General features: G+C 38.2%; 6 protein-coding genes across 9 annotated transcripts; 2 read left to right on the forward strand and 4 right to left on the reverse strand.

Annotated features, from left to right (window-relative positions):
* Positions 1-903: 903 nt before the first annotated feature.
* Positions 904-2,799, reverse strand: LOC112279423 (uncharacterized). 2 transcript variants are annotated; one of them, XM_073532912.2, is made up of 3 exons: positions 2,403-2,799; positions 2,030-2,111; positions 904-1,754 (listed from the first exon to the last, which is right to left on the reverse strand). In XM_073532912.2, the coding sequence occupies exon 3, from the start codon at positions 1,747-1,749 to the stop codon at positions 1,429-1,431; it is 321 nt and encodes a 106-aa protein (XP_073389013.1). In that variant the 5' UTR covers positions 1,750-1,754; positions 2,030-2,111; positions 2,403-2,799; the 3' UTR covers positions 904-1,428. The 2 variants fall into 2 exon arrangements, with proteins under 2 accessions (XP_073389013.1, XP_073389012.1); XM_073532911.2 differs by lacking the exon at positions 2,030-2,111.
* Positions 2,800-5,605: 2,806 nt separating this feature from the next.
* LOC112279376 (uncharacterized) lies at positions 5,606-8,725 on the reverse strand. The gene is made up of 5 exons (XM_024513761.3): positions 8,396-8,725; positions 7,780-8,149; positions 7,054-7,461; positions 6,135-6,800; positions 5,606-5,822 (listed from the first exon to the last, which is right to left on the reverse strand). Exons 1-4 carry the CDS (start codon positions 8,608-8,610, stop codon positions 6,321-6,323), a joined length of 1,473 nt encoding a protein of 490 aa, XP_024369529.1. The 5' UTR covers positions 8,611-8,725; the 3' UTR covers positions 5,606-5,822; positions 6,135-6,320.
* A 5,519-nt stretch (positions 8,726-14,244) lies between these two features.
* On the reverse strand, positions 14,245-16,642 carry LOC112279819 (uncharacterized). Of its 3 annotated transcripts, none has more exons than XM_073532914.2 (3): positions 16,040-16,642; positions 15,681-15,896; positions 14,245-15,155 (listed from the first exon to the last, which is right to left on the reverse strand). In XM_073532914.2, exons 1-2 carry the CDS (start codon positions 16,526-16,528, stop codon positions 15,705-15,707), a joined length of 681 nt encoding a protein of 226 aa, XP_073389015.1. In that variant the 5' UTR covers positions 16,529-16,642; the 3' UTR covers positions 14,245-15,155; positions 15,681-15,704. The 3 variants fall into 3 exon arrangements, with proteins under 3 accessions (XP_073389015.1, XP_024370327.1, XP_024370326.1); XM_024514559.3 differs by having other exon boundaries at positions 14,956-15,345; XM_024514558.3 differs by lacking the exon at positions 14,245-15,155 and having other exon boundaries at positions 15,505-15,896.
* LOC112279818 (uncharacterized) lies at positions 14,262-15,396 on the forward strand. The gene is made up of 2 exons (XM_024514557.3): positions 14,262-14,828; positions 15,009-15,396. The coding sequence occupies exons 1-2, from the start codon at positions 14,322-14,324 to the stop codon at positions 15,198-15,200; spliced, it is 699 nt and encodes a 232-aa protein (XP_024370325.1). The 5' UTR covers positions 14,262-14,321; the 3' UTR covers positions 15,201-15,396.
* A 1,257-nt stretch (positions 16,643-17,899) lies between the features above and the next one.
* Positions 17,900-19,028, reverse strand: LOC112279820 (uncharacterized). The gene is made up of 2 exons (XM_024514560.3): positions 18,429-19,028; positions 17,900-18,285 (listed from the first exon to the last, which is right to left on the reverse strand). Exons 1-2 carry the CDS (start codon positions 18,915-18,917, stop codon positions 18,094-18,096), a joined length of 681 nt encoding a protein of 226 aa, XP_024370328.1. The 5' UTR covers positions 18,918-19,028; the 3' UTR covers positions 17,900-18,093.
* A 68-nt stretch (positions 19,029-19,096) lies between these two features.
* On the forward strand, positions 19,097-22,226 carry LOC112279822 (uncharacterized). The gene is made up of 2 exons (XM_073532915.2): positions 19,097-20,072; positions 20,212-22,226. The coding sequence occupies exon 1, from the start codon at positions 19,097-19,099 to the stop codon at positions 19,475-19,477; it is 381 nt and encodes a 126-aa protein (XP_073389016.1). The 3' UTR covers positions 19,478-20,072; positions 20,212-22,226.
* Positions 22,227-22,644: the final 418 nt, after the last annotated feature.

Here is a 22,644-nt window from a genome sequence, read left to right on the forward strand (position 1 = left end):
CTGCAGTGAAAGAAAACTGATTCAATATTGCATTTAAATGCGTGGAATATGACTACACATGCACAAAGTTTGATCAACGGAATAAAAACTGTTATCAGAATTGCAACTGTTACAGTCTGCTTTAAAATGCACCATTAATAAGAAAAAAACTATAATGAACTGTCAAAATATACATGTTTTGGATGCATTATAAAAGGATAAGCCTCAGGTGGCATGGATGATCTTCATAATATTGACAACATGTATACATTCGTACATCTATACATATAACCGCAGCGTTGCTGTTTTAAGTCTAAAAGTATCATTTGCACGAATGTAAATGTAATTGCTTACATGTACGTATAGACATGCAAGCATATATTTACTAGTGTGCACAATATATTGTTAATATACAAATAGCTGCAGTTCACTGCAGTTGAACCGCTATCAAGCTACAGGATACTTCGAAGTGTCGGTAGGATCAGTGCACAAGTGTGGCAGAGAGAAGGACAATGAGAGTAAGACGAAGGAGCTAGTCTAACTGACAAGACAGTGATTATTCAGCTTAACGAGTATTGCCAGTGCAGCGGTAGGGGGAGCAATGGATCAACACAAGGGAAGGTAATTCTACACACGCAGCATCAAAACTGAGGTGTAGCAATTTGACACGTGCCAAAGGATGAAGATGTCCTTCTATTCAAGTCGTAGGTTCGCTCAGTTTCTGTGGCGCTTGATTCGCATAGTACACACATTGGAACGTTGGAAGGGGGAATTATTGAAGGGGGACAAGTGGCTCATGTAAAGGCCGTTGCAAATGATTAACCCATAGCCCAAGAGAGACTGACGGTCGGGTGTACACCCCAAGAAATCTAACCAACCACCATTGGTTGCCATGCAAACTCTTTACACGAAACGTTGCAGGAATTCGTTCAATGGACGTTGATATACGTATTGCTAGCTAGCCGGACTTTGGCTTAATGTACAGGATAATTATGCCTATCTGTGGACATTTGTTGACACTGTTACATAAAATATATTCCCATGGCATGAGAGGGAAGGCCGCATGAAATCAATTGACAGCTCTGAACCCGGTGTGGAAGGACGGCCACTGTGTGTACTAAAGCTCGACATACTACGCTAGTTTGGGATGAGAATCGGCGATCCCGGTGACCTATAGCCATGTCGAGATTGAAAGAAAAGTAGACAATCAAAACTGATATATGATGATCCCATCGGCGCTGCCTGAATGGAATCTCGTGGGATGTTCTGTATGAGACTTGCTGGTGGAGTATGAGGCCACAGCTGCCAGAAGAAGCGGAGGAATCGATTCACGACTGGAGGACGTAGTGCACCTTTCAATAATAGGAGAATGTGCACTCCAGAGACGATCGAGTCAGGTGAGGTAGTTACTGTGCGGGATCATTGGGGTGATTCTTGCAGTCGTCGAGACTAGCAAAAGTATACAGGAAGAGCACCAGCAATGTCGCACAGGTTGATCTTGCGCAGCGTACAATCCATCTTGAGCAGCTGCCCCTCGAACAGGTCGTCGTGGTCGACGATGTGGGGGTTGTTCTCCAAGATGAACTGGTCGTTGCACTTCTCGCTGATCATTTGGAGGGACTCGCCTCCTCGGACCACGTAGGTTGGCCCGCATGGACACCCTCGCAGCATACGCCCCTGCACCAAGCTTGGAGAGACGGTTGTCAACAGAAACAGAATCATCACGGAAGTCACGAACCCTGTTGAAGCAGTCGCGTTGGTGAAGGCCATGGCTTCTGCAATTTTCCATCAACCCCAAACTTTCGAATGGTGAGACCCAGTTTAGAGAATGCAGTATCAACTGACTACTACTACCTAAACCCTTTCATAGAATCAAATGAAACAAGATCAAATGAGTGGTTTTAGGACCATGACCATGAGGAAAATATCTATCGAGGTAGGCAGTAAGGTCAACCAATGTCAGGGGTGATCATAGTGCATTCATTTCTTGGCAGCACGTCAGAAAGAGCGAATTCCAAAACTCAGATTCTAATACAGAGGGATCACGCACAGTGTTTGAACTCGATCCGACTAAAGTGATCACCCAATAGCTGTCAAATTCAGAGCGGCTGAGGTTTCACTCAGCTCGCTAACTGCAACACACCGATCCCAATCTAAGTAAGTGACATTCGTCTGGTTCGCTGCCAATTGATTTGTAGACAGTCCACAAACCGCGCCACACACGACATGCGCAAAACTTCTTGTGAATGCCCTCGCGGTCTACTCAGCGTAACCGGTCCTCCTCTACAGCACTCACAACAAATACTCGACACCCGCAAAAACCATGAAATCGATTGGGCTCCCAACTCCACGCCCTAAGGCAAGTACTTTCACCCCTACTCTTCACCCCAAGATCAGACCCGGAGACGACACTCAATACTCACCGTTTCCGCACTGAGCTTGTCTCCACTCCGCACCTTCAGTCCTGGCCTTCACACCTGGCAATTACAAAGCAGCGCGCAACGAAAAACTCACCGTAACACTACCAGCAAGACAGCAAACTATAACACCAAACGAGAAAGAGCAAGTGGCAAGTACAAGGCTTGGAGCAGCAACTTAGAGCCTAAGCTAGGAACCAGTTCTCAGAAAATCACGCACTGTAACAGCCAACGGGGAGCATCAGTCAGCAAGCAGACAACCAACAAGGAAACGATCCTCAGTGGTGACCACCGAAAGCTGTGAGCGGAGAATAGCAAGCGCGGCGTGATGGCGCGGGAATCCCGGGCAAGAGGCGGAATGGCATGGAATGAAACGGGATTGGGAGGCGCGAGGGTGATGGATGAGCGCCGCAATAAGGCGGTAGCGGGGGCGCCATCTAGGCTTTATAGCGGAGTGAAAGCGGGACCCACCATCTCTCTCTCTCGTTCTCTCGCTCACTCACTCCCTGTTCGCCTCATTCCTCCCTCCTCTTGCTCGGGTTGAGGACGTTGAGAGAGACCCGTTGTGGAAGCCCCTCCGTCCCTGACACGCTTAGCCCTGCCTCGCCGCGCCGCTGGATCCCCCATCTGATGGCACAGGGCGCGTCGTAGGCCTGCAGTTGTGGGGAGTGTGTGGCGTCACCCAACAAACGACCACCTTTGGAGGGTACCATACCCTAACACAGCCCCCACTCTGCTTTTATTACCTACCGTTGGGTACAAATTCTGCCCCTCATCCCAACCTCTGTATTAGGGAGAATTCTTTCACTCGTTCCAATCTACATTTGGTTGAATCAAGGTAACCCACAATAAACTAACAGTGTTTGTCATGGTAACGGTTATGTTAACCACATTGAAGGATATGTTTTCTCATATAACAGTATTGAATAAAGAAGAAAAAGTTCACTCGATGTTGAAAAACACGTACTTTATTTCTTGTCTTTCGCTAAATGATTCATCAAACAATCGACTGTAAACTGACTTCGTGCAGCCACTTGTATTTCACGAAAAAATACATTGAAGAAAAATTGTTGTTACTTAGGATTTGTTACGGCAGAGCATCTCATCAGTTTTTAAATTTTCCTCTCTTTTTTTCTTTTTTTTCTTTTTTTTTTGGATCTTCAAAGTTTTCCCACAGATAGATGTGAATTTGTTGTAATCTTCTTTGAAATGTGTTCCCATGACCACAACTGCAATGTCATTTGTGTGAGTGTGTGTGTGTGAGAGAGAGAGCATGTTCCTGGGGGCATGAGAACGTGAGACCTCTGATTCCGTAAACCCTTCATCCCTATTGACTTTGGTCTTGCACAAGTCCAACAAAAGGGAGAATCAAGGGATGAGACAGCACTTTTTTTTGGTGACGATGAATAGTCCCAATTGTGGTTGTTGGTCCTTCCTTTGCACCGATCCAGTGCTCCTTCACAAAACCAACACTTTCACAAGGTGGTTGGTTTGAAATCAGATTTATATAATATTTTCATAAGTAGACGTATGGACATACGAAAGCAGTAAAATGTGATTGAATCTCATTATGACTAATGTGGATACCTCTGCTGAGGGTGAGCAAGCAAATATTTGCTTTATTTTAGAAGGGAGAAACAGTATGAAATTAAAATAATCTCAACATTTGCTAATTTTTGTGACGAAGTAAAACAATTTATTAATTTGTATGCTTTTTGAGATGGATAATGAGGTGTCTGCATGCTTATTGACAAATAAATTCTGCTTGACAGGTAAGTTGAAATGATAAATTGTGTAGAGTAATGTATTTGCTTTCTATTTGTTAAGGTGAGAAGCTGGAAGATACTGTCGACGATTATTATGGAATGAAGTATGTAGGTTGTCTATTTTTTATTTTTTATTTTTTATGTTTTTCTGTGCTGAAATTAATCGTACTAGTATTCCATAACCGTTTGGGCAGCTCTAACTTTATCTAGGTGCATGAGCGTTTCTTTTATGCTTACTTATTCTTGCTCTTTTATTTTTCATCTTACTTTGATCTTCCCCCCCTTAGAAATTATAAGCTTAAAATGTCTCTTTGAGGGAGTCGGAGCAAAGCAGCGGAAGTGAGCTGGCTTCAATCTTTGACACAAAAAACTTTTTCTGTGTTGTCCTTTTGTAAACATCAGGAGGTAGGGAGCTGAGGAATTTGGACTCCTTGACAACCACTTGCAAGTAATGTACTTGACCAACTTCTACTTGAAAGATTGTGTATTGTACATATATACGGTCATGCCCCATGAAAAATAAGTCCTGGAAGGAACAAGAAAATCAACCGACATGCTTGGACAACTCAATTCGAAACTCAGCTTTTAACGAAGTGCAAGTATTTTCAAAAGGTTAACACTCGTGGTGCTTTGGGCAGGCTTTGTCATCCTTTGCAGCAGACCTTTCAGGATATGATTTTCAAAAACCAAAAAGGTGTTACATTCTTTAAGTTTGTGAAGGATATTTGTTGGGTGACAATTTAACTTTATTTTCTTGGTACGCAGCTGCTTACAAACTCACCTCTACCTTGGACAACTATTAGAAGGACAATTTTTCAATAAGGCTTCTTTCAGAATTTCAATTCTGTAGTGCAACATCACGTGGATCGAACGATTTGTTTCGCTTGATCTCTGACAGAACGTTGTCAGCTTCGGATAAAGCAGAACTTTACGAAACATGCTGCGATGATTTATTCCGCGGCGAGAAATACGACATTCCATTAAGACAGTTCATCCACAAAGCTATTCAATCACATTAGTTCTGTCTCGATGCAATAGACAATAAATGAAATTCCAACACATTGATTTGCCTTTTTTTATTCGCACAACTAAATACCTATTTGTCAACATGCTCGGATAGAATGAGAAAATTGTTTTCCGGTGTAGATATAATAATATCATAGGAGGGAAAAAGGAACACATTTACATATACATGCTCGTCAAAGATTTCTGACTCGTCAAAAATGATGGCTCTTTACAATGTGAGCTGTCTTTCTTGGGCGACTCGGATATGCCTTCCGGTAGCTCAAGTGCAATGGTAGCCACCATGGACAACTCAGGAACTTCTTTCGAAACACCTCGATTTTGTCCAACTTCGAAGCTGTACATTGAGAGAAAGAGAGAGAGAAAGAGAGACAGACAGACTGAGCGAGGCCCCGCTATCTCCACATCAAGACAAAGGAGTGGTAAACCAGGAGATTTCCTGAATTCTGAGGATGAAAAATCCTTGGAAGGTTTTCTTGGGAGGGCTAACAACATAGTACATTACTTCCATACTGAAGTCACGACTAACCTTATGCGACTACAGTCGACGAGTTAGTAAACCAAAGTCATCTACTGAGCTTGACAACAACTACGTGGCCAAGCTGTTGGAAGAGATCAAGTATTGGAACTTCGCAGCCTGCAGACATTACATGAAGGAATTAGAATGATTTAGAATCCCGTTCAAAGATTTTTCTTTTCTATTCCTTTTCTTCGCTAATTTCAGTTCAGTTATTTGACTTCAAACCATAACAACAATCAAGGACATAGAGAAAACTGGTGCAGGTGTGCGACGAGTTCACCATAACATCGGCCTTAACATACCGTACTATAAAAATAGTTAAAAGTACGAGATTTCAAGACGAGTTGCCAGAACCCACCGAATAAACTTCAACTTCATTAAATTGAATCCTAGATGCGAGCAGAAAAAGTTAATTGGTGGAAGACCAACCTTCATGTAGGCATAAATTCCTGGATTGTTTATCGTCTTTGGCAAGGTGGACCTCATTCAAGTTGTGCATGCAGTGCAACACCTTTGAAGGAGAAAAATGCATATGATTTCATTCTCCCGCTGTCTTCAGACTTGCACACGCTATCGTCCAGCCCACCCTGCTGTTAAGAGCAGAACCCGAAGCCCTCACGGTTTTCTTCGGATCGCATATGATCTCCCAATTATTTCTCTCGTTGAAGTGTCGGTATCACTTCCAGTCTCATCACCAGAACCGTATAAATTACTTTCCCATTCATCATTACTATCCGAGACATTGCTAGTTGAAGCGTTATCATTGCTTGGAACAGACCGATCTGGAAGATCAACATCACTGTCTGGATACTCCCAATCACTATCATCGTCGTACTCAGGACCCAAATCGTCCACTTCTGTTATGTCATCGTCGGATATATCTGTAACCTCATCAGAGTCGTCATCGCTTTGTTCCACTGACACAGGAGCTGGAGGTTCTGGAGGTGCCATGCCAGGATTTTCCTCCAACCAACGAGCTCTGGCAGCTTCTTCACGAGCCATATCTGCCCGCAGCTCTCTAAGATCCTTCTCCCATTTGACTATTTGATCTTTCAATGAACCAATAGATTGCTCATGCTTTGATTTAATGAGAGCCTAGCCACATACCATAAATAGGACACGTTCAGGGGATAGCTACAGCCTCAATATAGCACTTACATGCACGTATGAGAAGTATCAGTACGTAGCTGTAAACTTATACAAAGGAATGAATGATGCTGGATTGATTGGAGTGTTAAAACCTAAAAATATTTTTGGATTTTTTATTTTTATTTATATTCTTCCTTTTTTTAAACAAAAACAGTTGCAAGTTGGGAAAGAAAATTATAATTTGAGGGAGTCTTCGCACCTTTCGTTTGTTGAAGTTTTTAAAGATAATCGGTATATCAACTTTGGGCCGCTTATAATTCCTACCACGCCACATTATGATAGTAGTGCCTTGATGGATGTCGATCACAATACCCCCGCTAAGTCTCTCTAGCGTCTCGCCCATCTCCTTAATTTTCTCTTTCGGAAAATTGTCACAGTCTATCCGCACGGTCTCATGCTTCTTCCAATGCATGTGCATGTTCTGGATTGTACCCCCATAGATCCCTCGCCTCCCAACAGGCACATAATTTTTGTTCTTGTAGCCGAGCTTCTTCAAAGCATACAGTTGCTCTGGGGTAAGTACTTCTGGATCGGGGTCAGGCTCGGGCAATGGCGGCAATTCGAATTTCTTGAGTTGCTCCTCATGCAACGCTATCTTTTTCTTGCACTGAAAGCAACCAAACACCACAAACAGTCAAATTTCAGTGACATATTATCTTAACTACTCCTGTGAAGGTTTTGAAAATTGTTCTTAACACCTCAAAATGCCTACGATTCTATTCAGACCACCTCTTAAAGGTCGAAATGCAACACGGACTGCACATTAAAAAAAAAAAGCTGATTATTTTGAGGCAAAACAAGCTCTATTGGTAGGACCTCTAATTAAGGCACCCATTCTTGGACGCATGAGTGCCAATAGTGTTAGTGGTAGGGGGCTAAGGACTCTTCATAAAAACCAACAACAAGTCTAGGTTGGTCATACAACCTTTTCAATACGCCAAAGAAACGTCTGCTCGGGCGTCATGCTGGCTTTCCTCAGCTTCTTTGCCAACCGAATTTGGCGAAGTTTTACTCGAATTTGCTTTGCTTTCTTCTTCTTGGCAGCCCTCTTTGCTGCTTGCTCAGATTTGCTATATTTGGTCTTCCATCGAATTCCACCCGTTATAAATGGGTTGGAGGCAGGCGAAGGTAGCAGAGAGCCTCTGGAACTCCACCCCGGCTCAATGCATCTCAAATAGACAAAGGCCATCGCACCGTATTGTCTAAATTTTTCCCCTTGCTGGAGTAACAGCGACATTGATGACATATGCCTGGTTGCCATGTGCAACTTCCTACACGTTACATCCTCGCTAGAGCTGCGAATTTACCACGTCACAGGAATACATAATGTGTCAATCACAAAACTCGATAATTCTCGTGCGACTCCATTCAGTGGATACTACATAAACATGCCTTTACACTTACAATCCATTACAAAAATCGCAACGAAAGGTTGAGCACCATGCTCGGTATCCACCATCCCCCTAAACCTCTCATCAAAATCATGTCAATCGTCGCTAGAACCGAAATGCTTAAAAATCAAAGTTGAAACAATCAATCACCTGGCGACAAAAGTTAATCCGAAACATTCCTTCCGCGCCGACACGAGCCCCTTGGATTCGCGATCACGATCGCCTGGAGAGGTATTCCGAGATGGCAAGTCTCTCCCACGTAGAACGTGAGACGCAGAAAGATCCACACGGCCCTGCACGAGACGACCAAAGTATTGACCAGCAGTGCGGCAGGACCGGGAGACGGATCGTGACGCCCCGCCCATCGCCGATCTCAAAATGGCAAGCGACAAGGCGATGGAGAGGAGGCAATGGAGGATCGGGCCCTGCAACCGAATGACAATCGGGCTCCAACACTGCGAAGCAGGGTTTAGGGTTTAGGGGTTCTCGCTTGATGGCTGTGTATCGAAACTTCCTCCCCACCCCCCCCCTCAAACCCTAATTCCCAGTGCCTGAAACCAAAGCTTTGGAAAATGAGAATTTCAGTGTCATGAAGTTTTTGCCCCTTTTAGATTATTCCTTTTATTGCCACTTCACATACCATTTTAAACCATTGGTGTGTGTGAGTGGGTGTGTGTGTTTTAATGAGAATATTCAAGGAAACAAGTGTTATTTTATTATCTATGTCTTAGAACCATGTGAATCATTAAGTAAACTATTATTTTTATTTAATTGTTGCATCAGTTGAGTGAGCTGTTGCTTGTACTTACTTCTTCAAGAATGGGGCAGTGTATTTTATTTTCTATTTAAGATAAAATATTTTTTATTTGGTGACAACATGTCTCCGTAGGTTAAAGTATAAATTACAAAAATTGAAATTACAAGACTTGAATTGTATTTGACAAGGGTGTCTGTAAATATAAGAGATTAGTTAGTTGTCCCATTATGTAATTTTGAATATTCAAAAGGATTTTTTTGTGTACATGTGGAGATGTTATGATACCTTCACATTCTTGTGTTTTCATTTTTTTCTCCCATACAGCTTATGTGTTACTATGATCTTGGAACATGCTTGGATTTTTTCATCCTAAATGAATTTCAAGGAAGTGGAATCTTCAAATTCAGTACTGCATATTATTGGCATGTAAACACAGAAACAATCAAATCTTGAGATGATTTTCAAGCAGTTGAATTGTGTGAACTTTGATTTTTTATAAGTCTTTTTCTGAAAAATATAATTTGTGATTACAAAAAAGTAAATATACATATATAGTAAGAAGTAGAATCGTAGCTTTAACACTCGATTTATAAATTTAAAAAAGTTAAAAAAACAAAGGCAGAGTGATTTTATATAATTTTAGAAATGATGATAGGATTTCAAAAACATGTGGTGTATGCAATCAAAGTCCATAATTGTGTGGATGTAGATGAGCAAGTCATTTTGAGTTGAAAAATAAATACATTAGTAGGAGATTTAGGGTTTGAAGTGGGATTTGGGATGCAAGGATTTTGGTGTTCATGACTGGCTTCTTTGTATCCCATAATTGTAGTTCTTTTGTTGTTAAATAATATTTCACTCTCTATACTAAACCAGTTTCACATCACCCTCTGGTTCTCTCTCTCTCTCTCTCTCTCTCTCTCTCTCTCTGTGTGTGTATATATATATATATATATATATGTTAATAAAATTGTAACAAATGATAATATCTCCAATACAATTTTGAAGCTTAATTACTAAATGTTTATTCATTTCATTATGTCATACTTGTCCATTTGTTTGTCAAGCAAATGGACAAACAAATAACTTGTCCAGTCAAATTGACAATATTGGCCTCACCAATTCTTACACATTTTGTTTCATTATTTAGCACCTACATGATTTTTGTATATTAAATATTTTTTAAGATTACATATCTTTTTTTTTTTATATATATATTTTTTGTATTTCCTAGAAATTTGCTGTTTGATTAAACGTTTTTATTTGTCCTTGAAGATTATTAATTGGATGAAATTTTGAGAAGGAAAATTAAATTTTTTTAAAGAAAATTTCAAAAATTAAAATTTAGCACGTTTTATTTATGAGTTCTTGAAAGAAAATTCAATCTGAAATAAAAATTTATTTTTGAATGTGAGGCAAAGATTAAGAATTTCTTGAAAATCATTCTTAATTCTATTTTATCAAAAACTACAAACCAATATTTTCAATTGTTTGAAACTTATTTAATTTGCAAATCAATTTTTATCACACTAAAAAAAATTAAATTGATATTGTGTCATTGTAATATTAATGATTTTTAAATTATAGATATATTAAAAAAGAAATAGATTTTGACTATCATTTAGTTTTTCAAATTCTTTATTTATAAAATATATTGAGGTTTTAGTGTCTCAAAGATCTTGAATTAAAATTTTAAGATTTAAAGTTATAATAACTATAGAAAGTTTAAATCAATTTCCAAGATCTAGTCGTAGTATAAGACTCATATTTGATGGTTTAGAGTTGTTTCATTGGAGGGTCCCTATTGCTAGTAGATATCTTTGTTTTTTATTTTATTTTTTAAAAATTTTATATTCCTTACCTTTAAACCTTGTTGATTTTATATAATAGTCTTGTAACTTATGACTTATTTTTCCACAATATAAATATAATTTTTTCTTATAATATATATATATATATATATATATATATATATTTAAAGTATGAATAGCTAAAATTAAGCTATATTAATTTATATAGGTCTTAATCTTGATGAATAAGTTTCTAAAAAGTTAGAAGTTGTTGTCTTGACTTGATTTATTCTTCTTCAATTAAATCTTTGCACTTAATATTTTCTAAAGAATTAACTATAACATGCAATATCTTAAGCAATAAATTTGTTTTAATAAATCTTCTTTAAAAAAAAATTAATAACAAATCTTTAGCACTAATTTTTTATCCATATCAAAATTGATTGATAAAAATTTAATTTTTCCAATCCATTTTGCAAGCAAGATTTTAGAATTTGGCAATATAGATGGTAGCTAATTATAAATTTTATTTTAATTTTTTATTTTATTTTATTTTTACTACATGTTCTTGATTGCTTTCTTTGAATGTAGACATATACACTTCTAAGAATAAATTTAAATCATATAAGAATTGTAAATCCTTTTCTATGAAAACTGCAAATCAAGAAAAGACTCCCAAATAAAAATGAGCCTATAAATCCAACTTAAGTGAGTCCATTAAGATATTGAGAAGGATACAACTTAAATAGAACTTCACTTATTGTAGAAATCTTTTAAATTTTGATCTTGTTTCGTGAGACTTTATCAGCATACTAATCATTTTTTCCTTCATATTTATAGTAGCAAGATTTTTTGGATTTACATGTGAGATCAATCTACTTGCTTCTCTCAATTGCAAAAGTTTTTGGTATATACATTAGACCTTATTGTTGATTTCTTTCACAAACATAGGAATAATACTTCTATAATAATAATTAGTGATATATAAAATTCTTATCTTAAGAATATTGCTAAGTTTGTGAAGATTATCAAATTTTATAAATCTATTTTCACTTCTTCAAGGAGTAGCATCCATAGTTTGTAATAAAAAACTTTAAAAAATCCTTAATTCATATTAGAAATAGATAATTTGTAATACCTGATACTTTTTAAAAATTTCTAGGAAGAAAAATAATCTACTTTCTTTAAAAAAAAATGAATATTAAAAAATAAAAAATATTAGTTTAAAGATGGATAGTCTAAAATCTTTAAAAGACAAAAATAAAAAGTAAAATAATTTACTTATTTTTAGAATAAAATAAGTATAAGAAATTAGTAGTATTTTTAAATTATCAAAGATATGAATCACATTAAAATTATATATATATATATATATATATATATATATATTATCAAAATAGAGAAAGTAATCAATTAAAAGATGCATGTAGAATTGAAACAAGAATAGCCATTGCCAAGTGCAAAATAAAAAATAATAATAATAAAAAAAAAACACAAGAAAGTCATTGACAAGGGTGAAGAAGGCCACACTCTTGTCTCTATAAATACTATCTACTAAGGCACTATGTGGTGATGTCCAATAGGCCATATTACACATGCCTAATTTATAGGACAAGTTTTTGATATGTGAACCACAAGACCAACTTATAATATAAGTGGTTAAATGTGTAATATATAGCAACTTATTGACTAAGTTGTCAACTTATCAAATCAATTATAAACATGTATAAAGGCTATAAAACTTTTAAATGCTTTCTAATAAGATATAAATAATTTAACCTCCTTCTATCTATTTCTACTAATCTATATAAATATACCAATAAATATGGCTATTTGTTACAATAACCTCTAATTCATTAAATATAATTAGGTAGTCAAAGAATATTAATTGAAGAATATTAAATAATTGATATACATAATTGAAGAATAAATAAAAATAAAAAATTAAATATATATATATATATCAAATAAACCTAAAAACTACAAAATAATGATTGTGATAGTTTGTTGTCTATAGCTTTATAAATTTTATTATTTTGAATTAAAAACCTATATTTTTTAAAAAATTGATAAAAACATTCAATATAAGTTGTTATAAGTTATATCTTTAACCAACATTCCAACTTCGAGACTATATTATTATTATTTTTTAAAATTTTTTACTTAAAATTTGATATGTTTTGTATAATTTTATTTTTCTTAAGATTTATATGATTTTTGGCAAATAAAAATATTAAAATTTGGTGGTTGTAGCCATTTTAATATTTTAATTAGATTTGACAAAGAATTTTTATTATTTTTTATATTTTATATTGTTAATTTTTCTCTCTATATATATATTTATTGAATATCATGTTGAGATTTTGCACCTTGTTATAACTACACCTTAAGCATTTTGAAGTAATTAGATTCTATGACAATGCATGCTAAATTCTCATTCAAAATCAAAAACTTGTAATTTTACAAATCACCATAAAGCTTATCTTGGCATGAATCAATAGAGCCCCCTTCAACTCTTTTAAAGAATTAATCTTGCACTTTTCGATGCCAAGAGAATGTCAAGTTTCCATTCTTTAATATATTTCTGAAATAATTTTAATCTCAGATACAGATTACATCATTGCTTATCCTTTAGACATTCTTCTTCATGTTGATAATGAAGAAGAAATAATGATACCTAATGATGATTATAATCAATAAACATATGTATACACACAGATATGACACAAGTCCAATTCATTTTAATGTTGTGATTTTATATAATTATTATTTTTATTAAATAAAATGAATTTACATACATACATACATACATTCACTTTTACTGTGTAATATTTTGCTATAGGTTTTTTTGATATTTCGATTTTTTTTTACAATTTTTTTATATTTTTAGCTTCATTTCTATGCCATAGTTATTTGATAAACACAGACATGAAATCTATCTGTATATACATAATTTCATACATTGTTGAAAAGTTTTGCTTCTTACTGAACATCAAAAAAGTCTAAGAAGTTTACGGCTTTAAAAATTTAAAAATACCACAATCATTATATTGTAGTTTTTAGGGTTCATATGGAGAACTACTAAAGGTTGATTGCAAGAACTGAATAACATACATACATTATTGAAAGGTTCAATTGCAAACCCTAATGTTACACAGACGTGGGACAAGTGGAAGCGGAGCAGTGACAATCATGAGGAACAAACAACCTTATCCAAGATAACCCATACTTCACCTCTCATTCCATCCACGTAAGCAAGAAAATCCACCCTCCTAATCGTCCTGCGCCACGTGTCATAGCATATCCATCCCGTGACCGCGCCACTTGGGACTTCATGCACACGTTCCTTTGGTGTTAGGTGCCACGTTGGCACGCTACCAAACAATACCGCCATCCAAATGGGACCTATTAAGACAAACGACACTATAAAAGTTTCCATTTCAACACCGAAATTTTAGTCGACTTCCATTAAGAGCATTCTCACTGCATCGAGTTTTGACCGGCGGAGAACAAATTAGAGGTCGCAGCGATGGAGTCGGCTTTGATGGCATGCACAAACATGGTCGTTGGAGCTCAGGCTTTAAACACCGTCACAAGGACGACGACGACGACGACCAGACACGAGCAGCTGAGCTCGGTGCGCCGTCTTGGTGGATTCCGGTTGAGTTCGGCGAGGAGCGTCAGTGTTCGTACACCACTAAGGCGGGGCCCGATTGTGGTGAAGGCGGAGGAGGGAGTGACTGACAAGGTGCAGAATGCTGCTGGAGATGCAGCTAACAATGTGAAGGAAGCGGCTGGCACTGCCAAAGACAAAGTGCAGGACGCTGCGGGCGCGGCCAAGGGAAAAGTAGAGGACACCGGAGATTACTTGTCCGGAAAAGCTGGTGAGGCTCAGGATAAAGCCACGAGCGTGGGACGCGATGCGCAGAACGAAGTTTGGAAGCTAGGCGACAACGCTGCCGATGCAGGTAGGGAGATGGAGGACAGTGCAAAGAGCGCGAGCAGGGACGCAAGAGGCGAGGCTGAAAACCTTGATGTAAGTGTATCACGCCATTGATGCTATTGATACAATTGCTGTATCCTACTTGATTGCTGTATTTCCCATCACTCCGGCAAAGTGGCTCGGCTTTGTTCTGAATAGTCATGAAAGTCGAAGAGAGATGTGTTGCTTAAATCTGTTCGATTGCTAAGATTCAATTGCTTACGGTGATTACAGAACAAGGCTCAAGACGCCTTAGACAATGCTGGCGAATCTCTAGAGAAAAATGCTGACAAAGCGTCCAGCGCCGCTCAGGATGCCGGTAGAGACGTGCAAGGGAAGGCTGAAGACGCTGGTGACTTTGCACGCGACACTGCTCGGGATCTGAAGAAGGATGTTCAAAAGGGTACCGACCGCATTTCAAGTTAGAAAGAAGTATTAAAACGTTGGTTCTTCGTAAACTTGCTTGTATGAATGTAACGAAGTGTGTATCTTGTGGCGGCAGTTCAACCATGCTTTGTAAACTCTAAATTGCTGATAAGGTGTCTACAGTATGAAATGCAATTTCATCTACCTGTCAATAATATGAACAGATTGTATTATAAATTTTGCAGATTACTAACAATGCACGTATCAGTTTTATCCTACCATGACCGTATGAAAATATTATATTTATTTTTATTAAGTAATGATAAATAACATATAGAAAAACTCCAAAATTTACAATATGTACTTCAGATAAAATATTTCTCATATTGCACAACATAAATACTCAGCAATTGTTTGGACAAATTTTCGCTTCTAGTTGTATTAACGTCAACATTTTCATCTCCTACACGCTAATTACATATTCTTTACAGATATGCCACTGCAACTACTAATATAATATATTAGAAAAATATCACTCACTATGATTGCTCCTTGTGTCCACTTCTAATTGGAAATACGATCCGCGCCTTTCTGGGCATCTCTCTTCAAGTCATGCGCTGTGTCACGGGCACCATCCGCTGCATTCTCAGCCTTTTCCTGCAAATCCTTCCCCGCGTCCTGAGCGTTGCTCTTCGCCTTCTCTGCATTCTTCTGCAGCGAGTTCCTGGCATCGTCTATGGCATTCTGAGCCTTGTCCTGCAAACATCATCGAAATGCATTCAATCTCAGCGCGAGCCCACAACCATATAACAGCAGCAACACCATCCGGGACAATGAGATGAGCACACTGCTCTAAAGTATGTGATCGGAGTGAGCTTCGGAGGCAGACGAAAACTTACACCAAGCTTCTCAGCTTCGCTTCTCGCGTCCTTGCTCGCATTCCTAGCGCTGCCCTCCAAGTCCCTGCCTGCGTCGTCAGCCTTGTCGCCCAGCTTCTCCGCCTCGTTCTGGGCGTCGCGCCCTACATCCTGCGCCTTGTCCTGAGCCTCTCCAGCCTTTCCGGACAAGTAGTTCCCGGCGTCCTCTAACTTGCCCTTGGCGGCACCGGCGGCATCCTGCACCTTGTCCTTGGCGGCTCCCGCGGTCTCCTTCACTTTGTTGGCTGCATCTCCCGCCGCATTCTCCACCTTGTCGACCACGCCCTCCTCGGCGCGCACCACAACGACGGAGCGCGCGGGGGAAGATCGGAGACTGAAGCTGGAGTGAGCGACGTTCAACCTCAGACCTCCGAGACGGCTGACTGATCCCAAATGCACTTGGCTGGTGGAGGATACCACGTTGATGGGCTGCACCGCGGCAACGTTCAGGCTGGTCATCATGGTCGCCATTTCTACAGTATAATATTCAACTGAGTGTGAAGCTGAAGACTATCGTGAACTCTGCGAAGATAATATGAAATACCTTGGTACTGCAAAGTGGAGACTAAGTCGATCGTTTACAAAGAATTACAATATGGTCCAGAACCAGGGTGAAAGGTTTTTAAAGCAGAAGGCAGCGGTGGCGATGGCAAGGATAATGCAGCGTTCATTCCAACTTAGATGACAGTCATGTGCAGGCTCGACAAGTGGCTGACCTCGGAAGCCAGGAAGTACTCCGCACGCGGCGCATCGCCAGTGGTTGGAGTGCGGCGGGACAATCACGGTCCAGTTGGAGGATCTAGATGCTGAGGAAGAAGTTTTCAGATAAGATGTTGCCACGGAATTCCGCTATAAGTTGGGCTTGTGTTGACACGTCTTTCAAACATATTCTCTGGTCCAGTTCCATCATGGGTCATCTTCAGGCTTTCCATAAAAGCCTAAAAGCATGTAGATGAAAACAGCCGTCGATTGAGCACCACCGGTGGAATCGAAACTTATGGATTCGGAATCCTATGAGAACAGTATTGATGAACTCCTCTTTGTCAAGCTGAGTAGGTTGTGATGAAGGTGAATTTCGAGGATATAGTCGAAATTCAAACGCGTGCAAATGCGCTACATTAATTTCTTTCATCCACGGAAAATTTTACTAACACGCTTCTTCACAATATTTGATTTTCACTTCTTGTCGGTGTCATGGGCTTGGAAAGTTGTGAAGCCTTGTAGAGTATTCATTAAGAATTTGTTTCTACCTTACAGTGCACAATTTGGTAAATTTCTTCGTGCTTCGGAGATGAAATTCTGAACCTAATTTATTCTAAGCTTCATCTTTGTACTCTTTTGACGTGTTTCTACTTGAAATTGCCATTCAACGCTCACATGACAAAATTATTGGTAGCTACTGTAGTAAATGTCTTCATCAAATAAACATAATCCCCAGAAGCATATTCAAAATGTACCATCTTGCATTCAAGATCATGTGTTATGCCTGTCCAGTGCTTGTTTCACTGGTTACGAACGGTTACAACGATTCGGTTCTATGCAAGGTGAATCAGAAGTGTGAGAAGACAAAACTCAGGTAAAATTCTATTAAAGAGCACCTTGAAGCCACACCAAGACAGAAAATGGTGACCACAGTCCTAAACGTAATGCTGCTAAACGTAATTCCCGAGAAAGTGAGGCTTTGCAACAGCACGAAGCAGCAGCACACAAAATTCTAAGAAATTTCTCGAAAATTCCCATGAGCCTCACAGTCAGAAACGAAATTACACAGCGCGGAGCAATTTCAACATTACCGAAAAAACCTTTACACATTCATATCAATCACAGGTTTAATGCGCCATAAATTTTAACATGATTTGCTTTAATAGAATGAATACACGCATTGCGATAGCTGTACAGAGTTTTGCAGCAACAAGATTTCATACCTACAATACGATACAGGTAACAGCATATTTCAACAATGAATGCGCTTTCAGCCTACATTTTACACACTTCAAGACATTTACACCCAAACTACTCTGTTGATGCTGCTATCCTCAGTTGGAAATGCGGTCCGCACCCTTCTGAGCATCTCTCTTCAAGTCATGCGCTGTGTCACGGGCACCATCCGCTGCATTCTCAGCCTTTTCCTGCAAATCCTTCCCCGCGTCCTGAGCGTTGCTCTTCGCCTTCTCTGCATTCTTCTGCAGCGAGTTCCCGGCATCGTCTATGGCATTCTGAGCCTTGTCCTGCAAACATCATCGAAATGCATTCAATCTCAGCGCGAGCCCACAACCATATAACAGCAGCAACACCATCCGGGACAATGAGATGAGCACACTGCTCTAAAGTATGTGATCGGAGTGAGCTTCGGAGGCAGACGAAAACTTACACCAAGCTTCTCAGCTTCGCTTCTCGCGTCCTTGCTCGCATTCCTAGCGCTGCCCTCCAAGTCCCTGCCTGCGTCGTCAGCCTTGTCGCCCAGCTTCTCCGCCTCGTTCTGGGCGTCGCGCCCTACATCCTGCGCCTTGTCCTGAGCCTCTCCAGCCTTTCCGGACAAGTAGTTCCCGGCGTCCTCTAACTTGCCCTTGGCGGCACCGGCGGCATCCTGCACCTTGTCCTTGGCGGCTCCCGCGGTCTCCTTCACTTTGTTGGCTGCATCTCCCGCCGCATTCTCCACCTTGTCGACCACGCCCTCCTCGGCGCGCACCACAACGACGGAGCGCGCGGGGGAAGATCGGAGACTGAAGCTGGAGTGAGCGACGTTCAACCTCAGACCTCCGAGACGGCTGACTGATCCCAAATGCACTTGGCTGGTGGAGGACACCGCGTTGATGGGCTGCACCACGGCAACGTTCAGGCTGGCCATGACGGTTGCCATTTCAAAGAAGAGAGATTTCTCAGAATACACTAGAAACAGAGCTGATTGCTGGGTACGTAAGGAAAAGCAGAATTTTGTTTAACACAGAAGATACTACGACAGATGTCAGTGTCAAATTACAATGGTTCGAGACAGATCTTTGCAAAATATATAAGTGGAAGGAGGTAACAGCGAACGGCATGGATAAGAGAGGTGAGACGCCGACTCTGAAGAACTCTTGCATCGGCAGCCAAGTGGCATTCGATCAGAGTCGTCACTTTTCTGGCACCCGTTGTGCGATGATTGGATGCTTGTTGTATCGGTCCACCTGGAGGATTCTATGTGAAGAAGAATACTTCGGTCACGGACGGTCCACGATTGAGGCTGTAGTACGAGAACCGCCGGACCTCACGGTTGCCGAAATCAGGGCATCAGATTCTTTCTACCTTAACTACGCTGGTTCGATGGCAAGCGGAGTGATCGATGCCACACGAGCTTTTCAAGACATTGATGTCGAAAATTCAGACCCTGAAATTTGCATGCACGCAGCAAGTTTCATGGATTTCATTCACTATCGTTGATTATGACCTGGAAACTTCACCCAGCGGGCGATTGAATCTGGTTTTGTAATTCTCTGCAGCTGTAGCGTAATCATCTACCCAGCTCTGTCGTAGTTTAGCGGGAGGCAGGCTTGCATCGTTTACATCAGAAGGTTCGAGATTCCCTCCTGGTATCAATGCAAGGTATTTTCGAGGTTTGCGCTTGCAGAGCTCGGCAGTGTCTGGATCGGAGCTTGTCGCTTCACCAAGACGTTCTTCGATTGCGAGATTGAAGTTCACTCAAGGTTTATTGGTGTTCGAGCTGCTGACTGCTAGTGGCGATTAATCATCTCGACTTTCGCAGTCAATTTCGCGATTTGTCGATTGAACACCATTTGCATGAAGCTCTCGGAACCTCTGGCTTAACTAAGATATTCGATAAGTATTGAAATATGACGGTGTGATAACATCGGCATCATGTTAGCCTTTTTTCATTTTCAGACAGCTACTCTGCTTTGAGATGTCCTCCAGAGTATGTTGAGACGTCGATGTGGCAACTGAGCCAGCACACCGACCAAGTTTATCTCACCACTCACCGTTTCCAACACCTCTACCACGCTCAATTTCCTCGGAGCAGGTAATTATTTACTAAATGCTTTCACATCTTTGTGTAGAAAGCACTGCAGATTCATCTGGTAGGGAATGTGGATGGTGCCACTTTTCCAGGAGGCTCTTTACAAGGCAATAATGGCCATGGTTGAAAATCTGTGGTGCAGGTGCACATGAAGATGCTGCATTTTCGGGTTAGATTTTGTAGGCCCAAATACAAGTTCATTCCATTCTCTCTTTATGGGTTCTTTACTAGTTTCACTTCTCTTTAACCTACATATTTTTTTTTTTTTTTTTTTGTTTTTTTTTTTGTGTATAATAGTTATTTTGCTTGAAGCTTTTTGTTTTGACAATAGAGAGAATTTTTTGTATCATAAGAATTTTCTATTAATTTTGATAATGTCATATGAATTATTCAATTTCTTAAGTTTTATTTTGTTTTTGAAATGAATTTAAGTTTTCAGAGGTGGTTTTTAATTGTGATTTTACCAATGGATTCAATACATTTGCTTTAACTTACATCTACAATGGTGCAAGATTCATCTTGTTTTAAAGACATGGACCATAGATTGTTATGTTTTGTATTAAAAAAGACATGTAATTTTGTAGAATTAATATAAGTTGTTTCTTTAGTATTACAAAGTAAGGCTTGAATATTTTTATACAATTTTTTTTGTTAGTTTTATATTATAAAATTTTATTTAAAGATATAACAAATAATATAGATGTAATTTTAGTTTTTTTGAATAAAAATAAATGATTCATTATTTATATATATGTTAAGATAATTTTATCAATTTATTAAAATACATAGAGTTTTCTTTGAGCATGGAATTTCAACATTAGGATATGAAGACATTTGAAATGAAAAAAGTAGATTCTTTTAATACAAAGTAATGTAAAAACTAATTTGTTTAATTTAAAAGAAGAATGGAAAGAAGTCAAAGGTATTTTTGGATCCAAAATTTAAATTCTGCAACCAATATTAGAAGATTTAAATCAAATTATTGCAAGAGCAAAGAGAATGGTGACAAGTTATTTAAAAAATTGGCAAGAAGTTGTTTTGATGGCAAAAAGTTATTTAGATAACTACTCTTGGAATTAAAGTGGTTTTGTGACATAGTCTATGATATTTTTACTAAAAGAAAGTTATGTAAAAATTTAGAATTTTCAATACAAAACTAATTTGATCTATGTGATTTGGAAGAAATTGAGCAAGATAAAAAAAAATACTTGTATGAAAGATTGTGTGAATAAGCAAAAGAAATTTCTCAAGATTCAAAAACCTTTAAGCCAATTATTTATATTCTTTGATGGAAAAGTTGTATCTATTAACTTGAAGGTGGTGAATTTGATAAAATAATATTTTTTTATAATTTATTTATCCAATATATTGAATAAATTCCAAAATTTTGAAAAAGAATACAATTGCGGAAGTATTTGAGATATGGTTAGGTTTCAAAAGAATCACCAAAGTTATATTATTTGAGGATCTTAATGCAATTAGCATTTCTAAAAAAAAGGTCTTATATTTTTACAATTAAATCATTCAAGCATTATCAAGGTCTTATATTGTAGCTATTTTTTAAAATTAAATAATATTAAAAAGTTCTTAATTGATATAGAGAAAAGCAATAGAATCCTTGTACTATTTTTATTTGATAAAATATCCTCAACAATGACAATTTTAAGCAAAAATTGCTATAATGATACAAATTGCTATTGAAATGTATTATTTCTATTACATGAAGATGGTTCATTGTGACTTGAAGCCTAAAAATATTGTAATCATGGTCTTTAGAAGAGACAAGTTCAAAAAATATAGTACATACATATGAAGTTTATTGACTTGGATATATCAAAATTTGTAGTAAATAATAATAAAGTTCTAATGAAATGGGACTAGTCTAACTTGAGAGTCTAAAATTCTTCTAATCTACAATAACATATAACTTTATTGTAAGGTAGGACAAAATAAACCAGAATAAAATTGAACAAAATTAAATAAAATAGGACAAAAAAGTTAAAACTGTACAAATAGAAATAGAATAAAATAGAATTGAATAGAAAGATGTAAAATCAAACTTAACTAAGAAAGAAGGTCTAAGGCCATACTTAACTAGATGCCCCATAAGACCATGGCCAATCCTATTTATACTTTGTTCTATCACCTTAGACTTTTTAGAATATTTTTAGATGATGGACTCTATTTAGATAATTACCTTAAACTCCTTCTAGAAGGTTTCATAGTAGGCCCCATCTAAATAACTGCCATAAATTCTTTCTAGAAGGTTCTATGATAGACTCCACTTAGATAACCTTAGTAAATTCTTTCTAAAATGTTCCACGGTGGATCCTATCTGGTCCACTAATCTAACCATAATTCTAAAAACTTCCATAACTTCTCAAAAATGGTTCTAATTATCTATTCCTACGTTTCAATAATACATATATTTTATCTATACCTTGTTATTATTAATTTTCCTTCACTAATGTATATCATCTTCGTTTTGCTCTCGATGGTATTTCCAAATTGTCTCTTAGCAATAGGTGAGGTTTTGTGCAGGTTCCCTTGTTGCATCGTGGATAGAATAACCTTT

Source organism: Physcomitrium patens, chromosome 3, assembly GCF_059467195.1.
Source record: "Physcomitrium patens ecotype Gransden chromosome 3, ASM5946719v1, whole genome shotgun sequence".
Lineage (NCBI taxonomy): Eukaryota > Viridiplantae > Streptophyta > Bryopsida > Funariales > Funariaceae > Physcomitrium > Physcomitrium patens.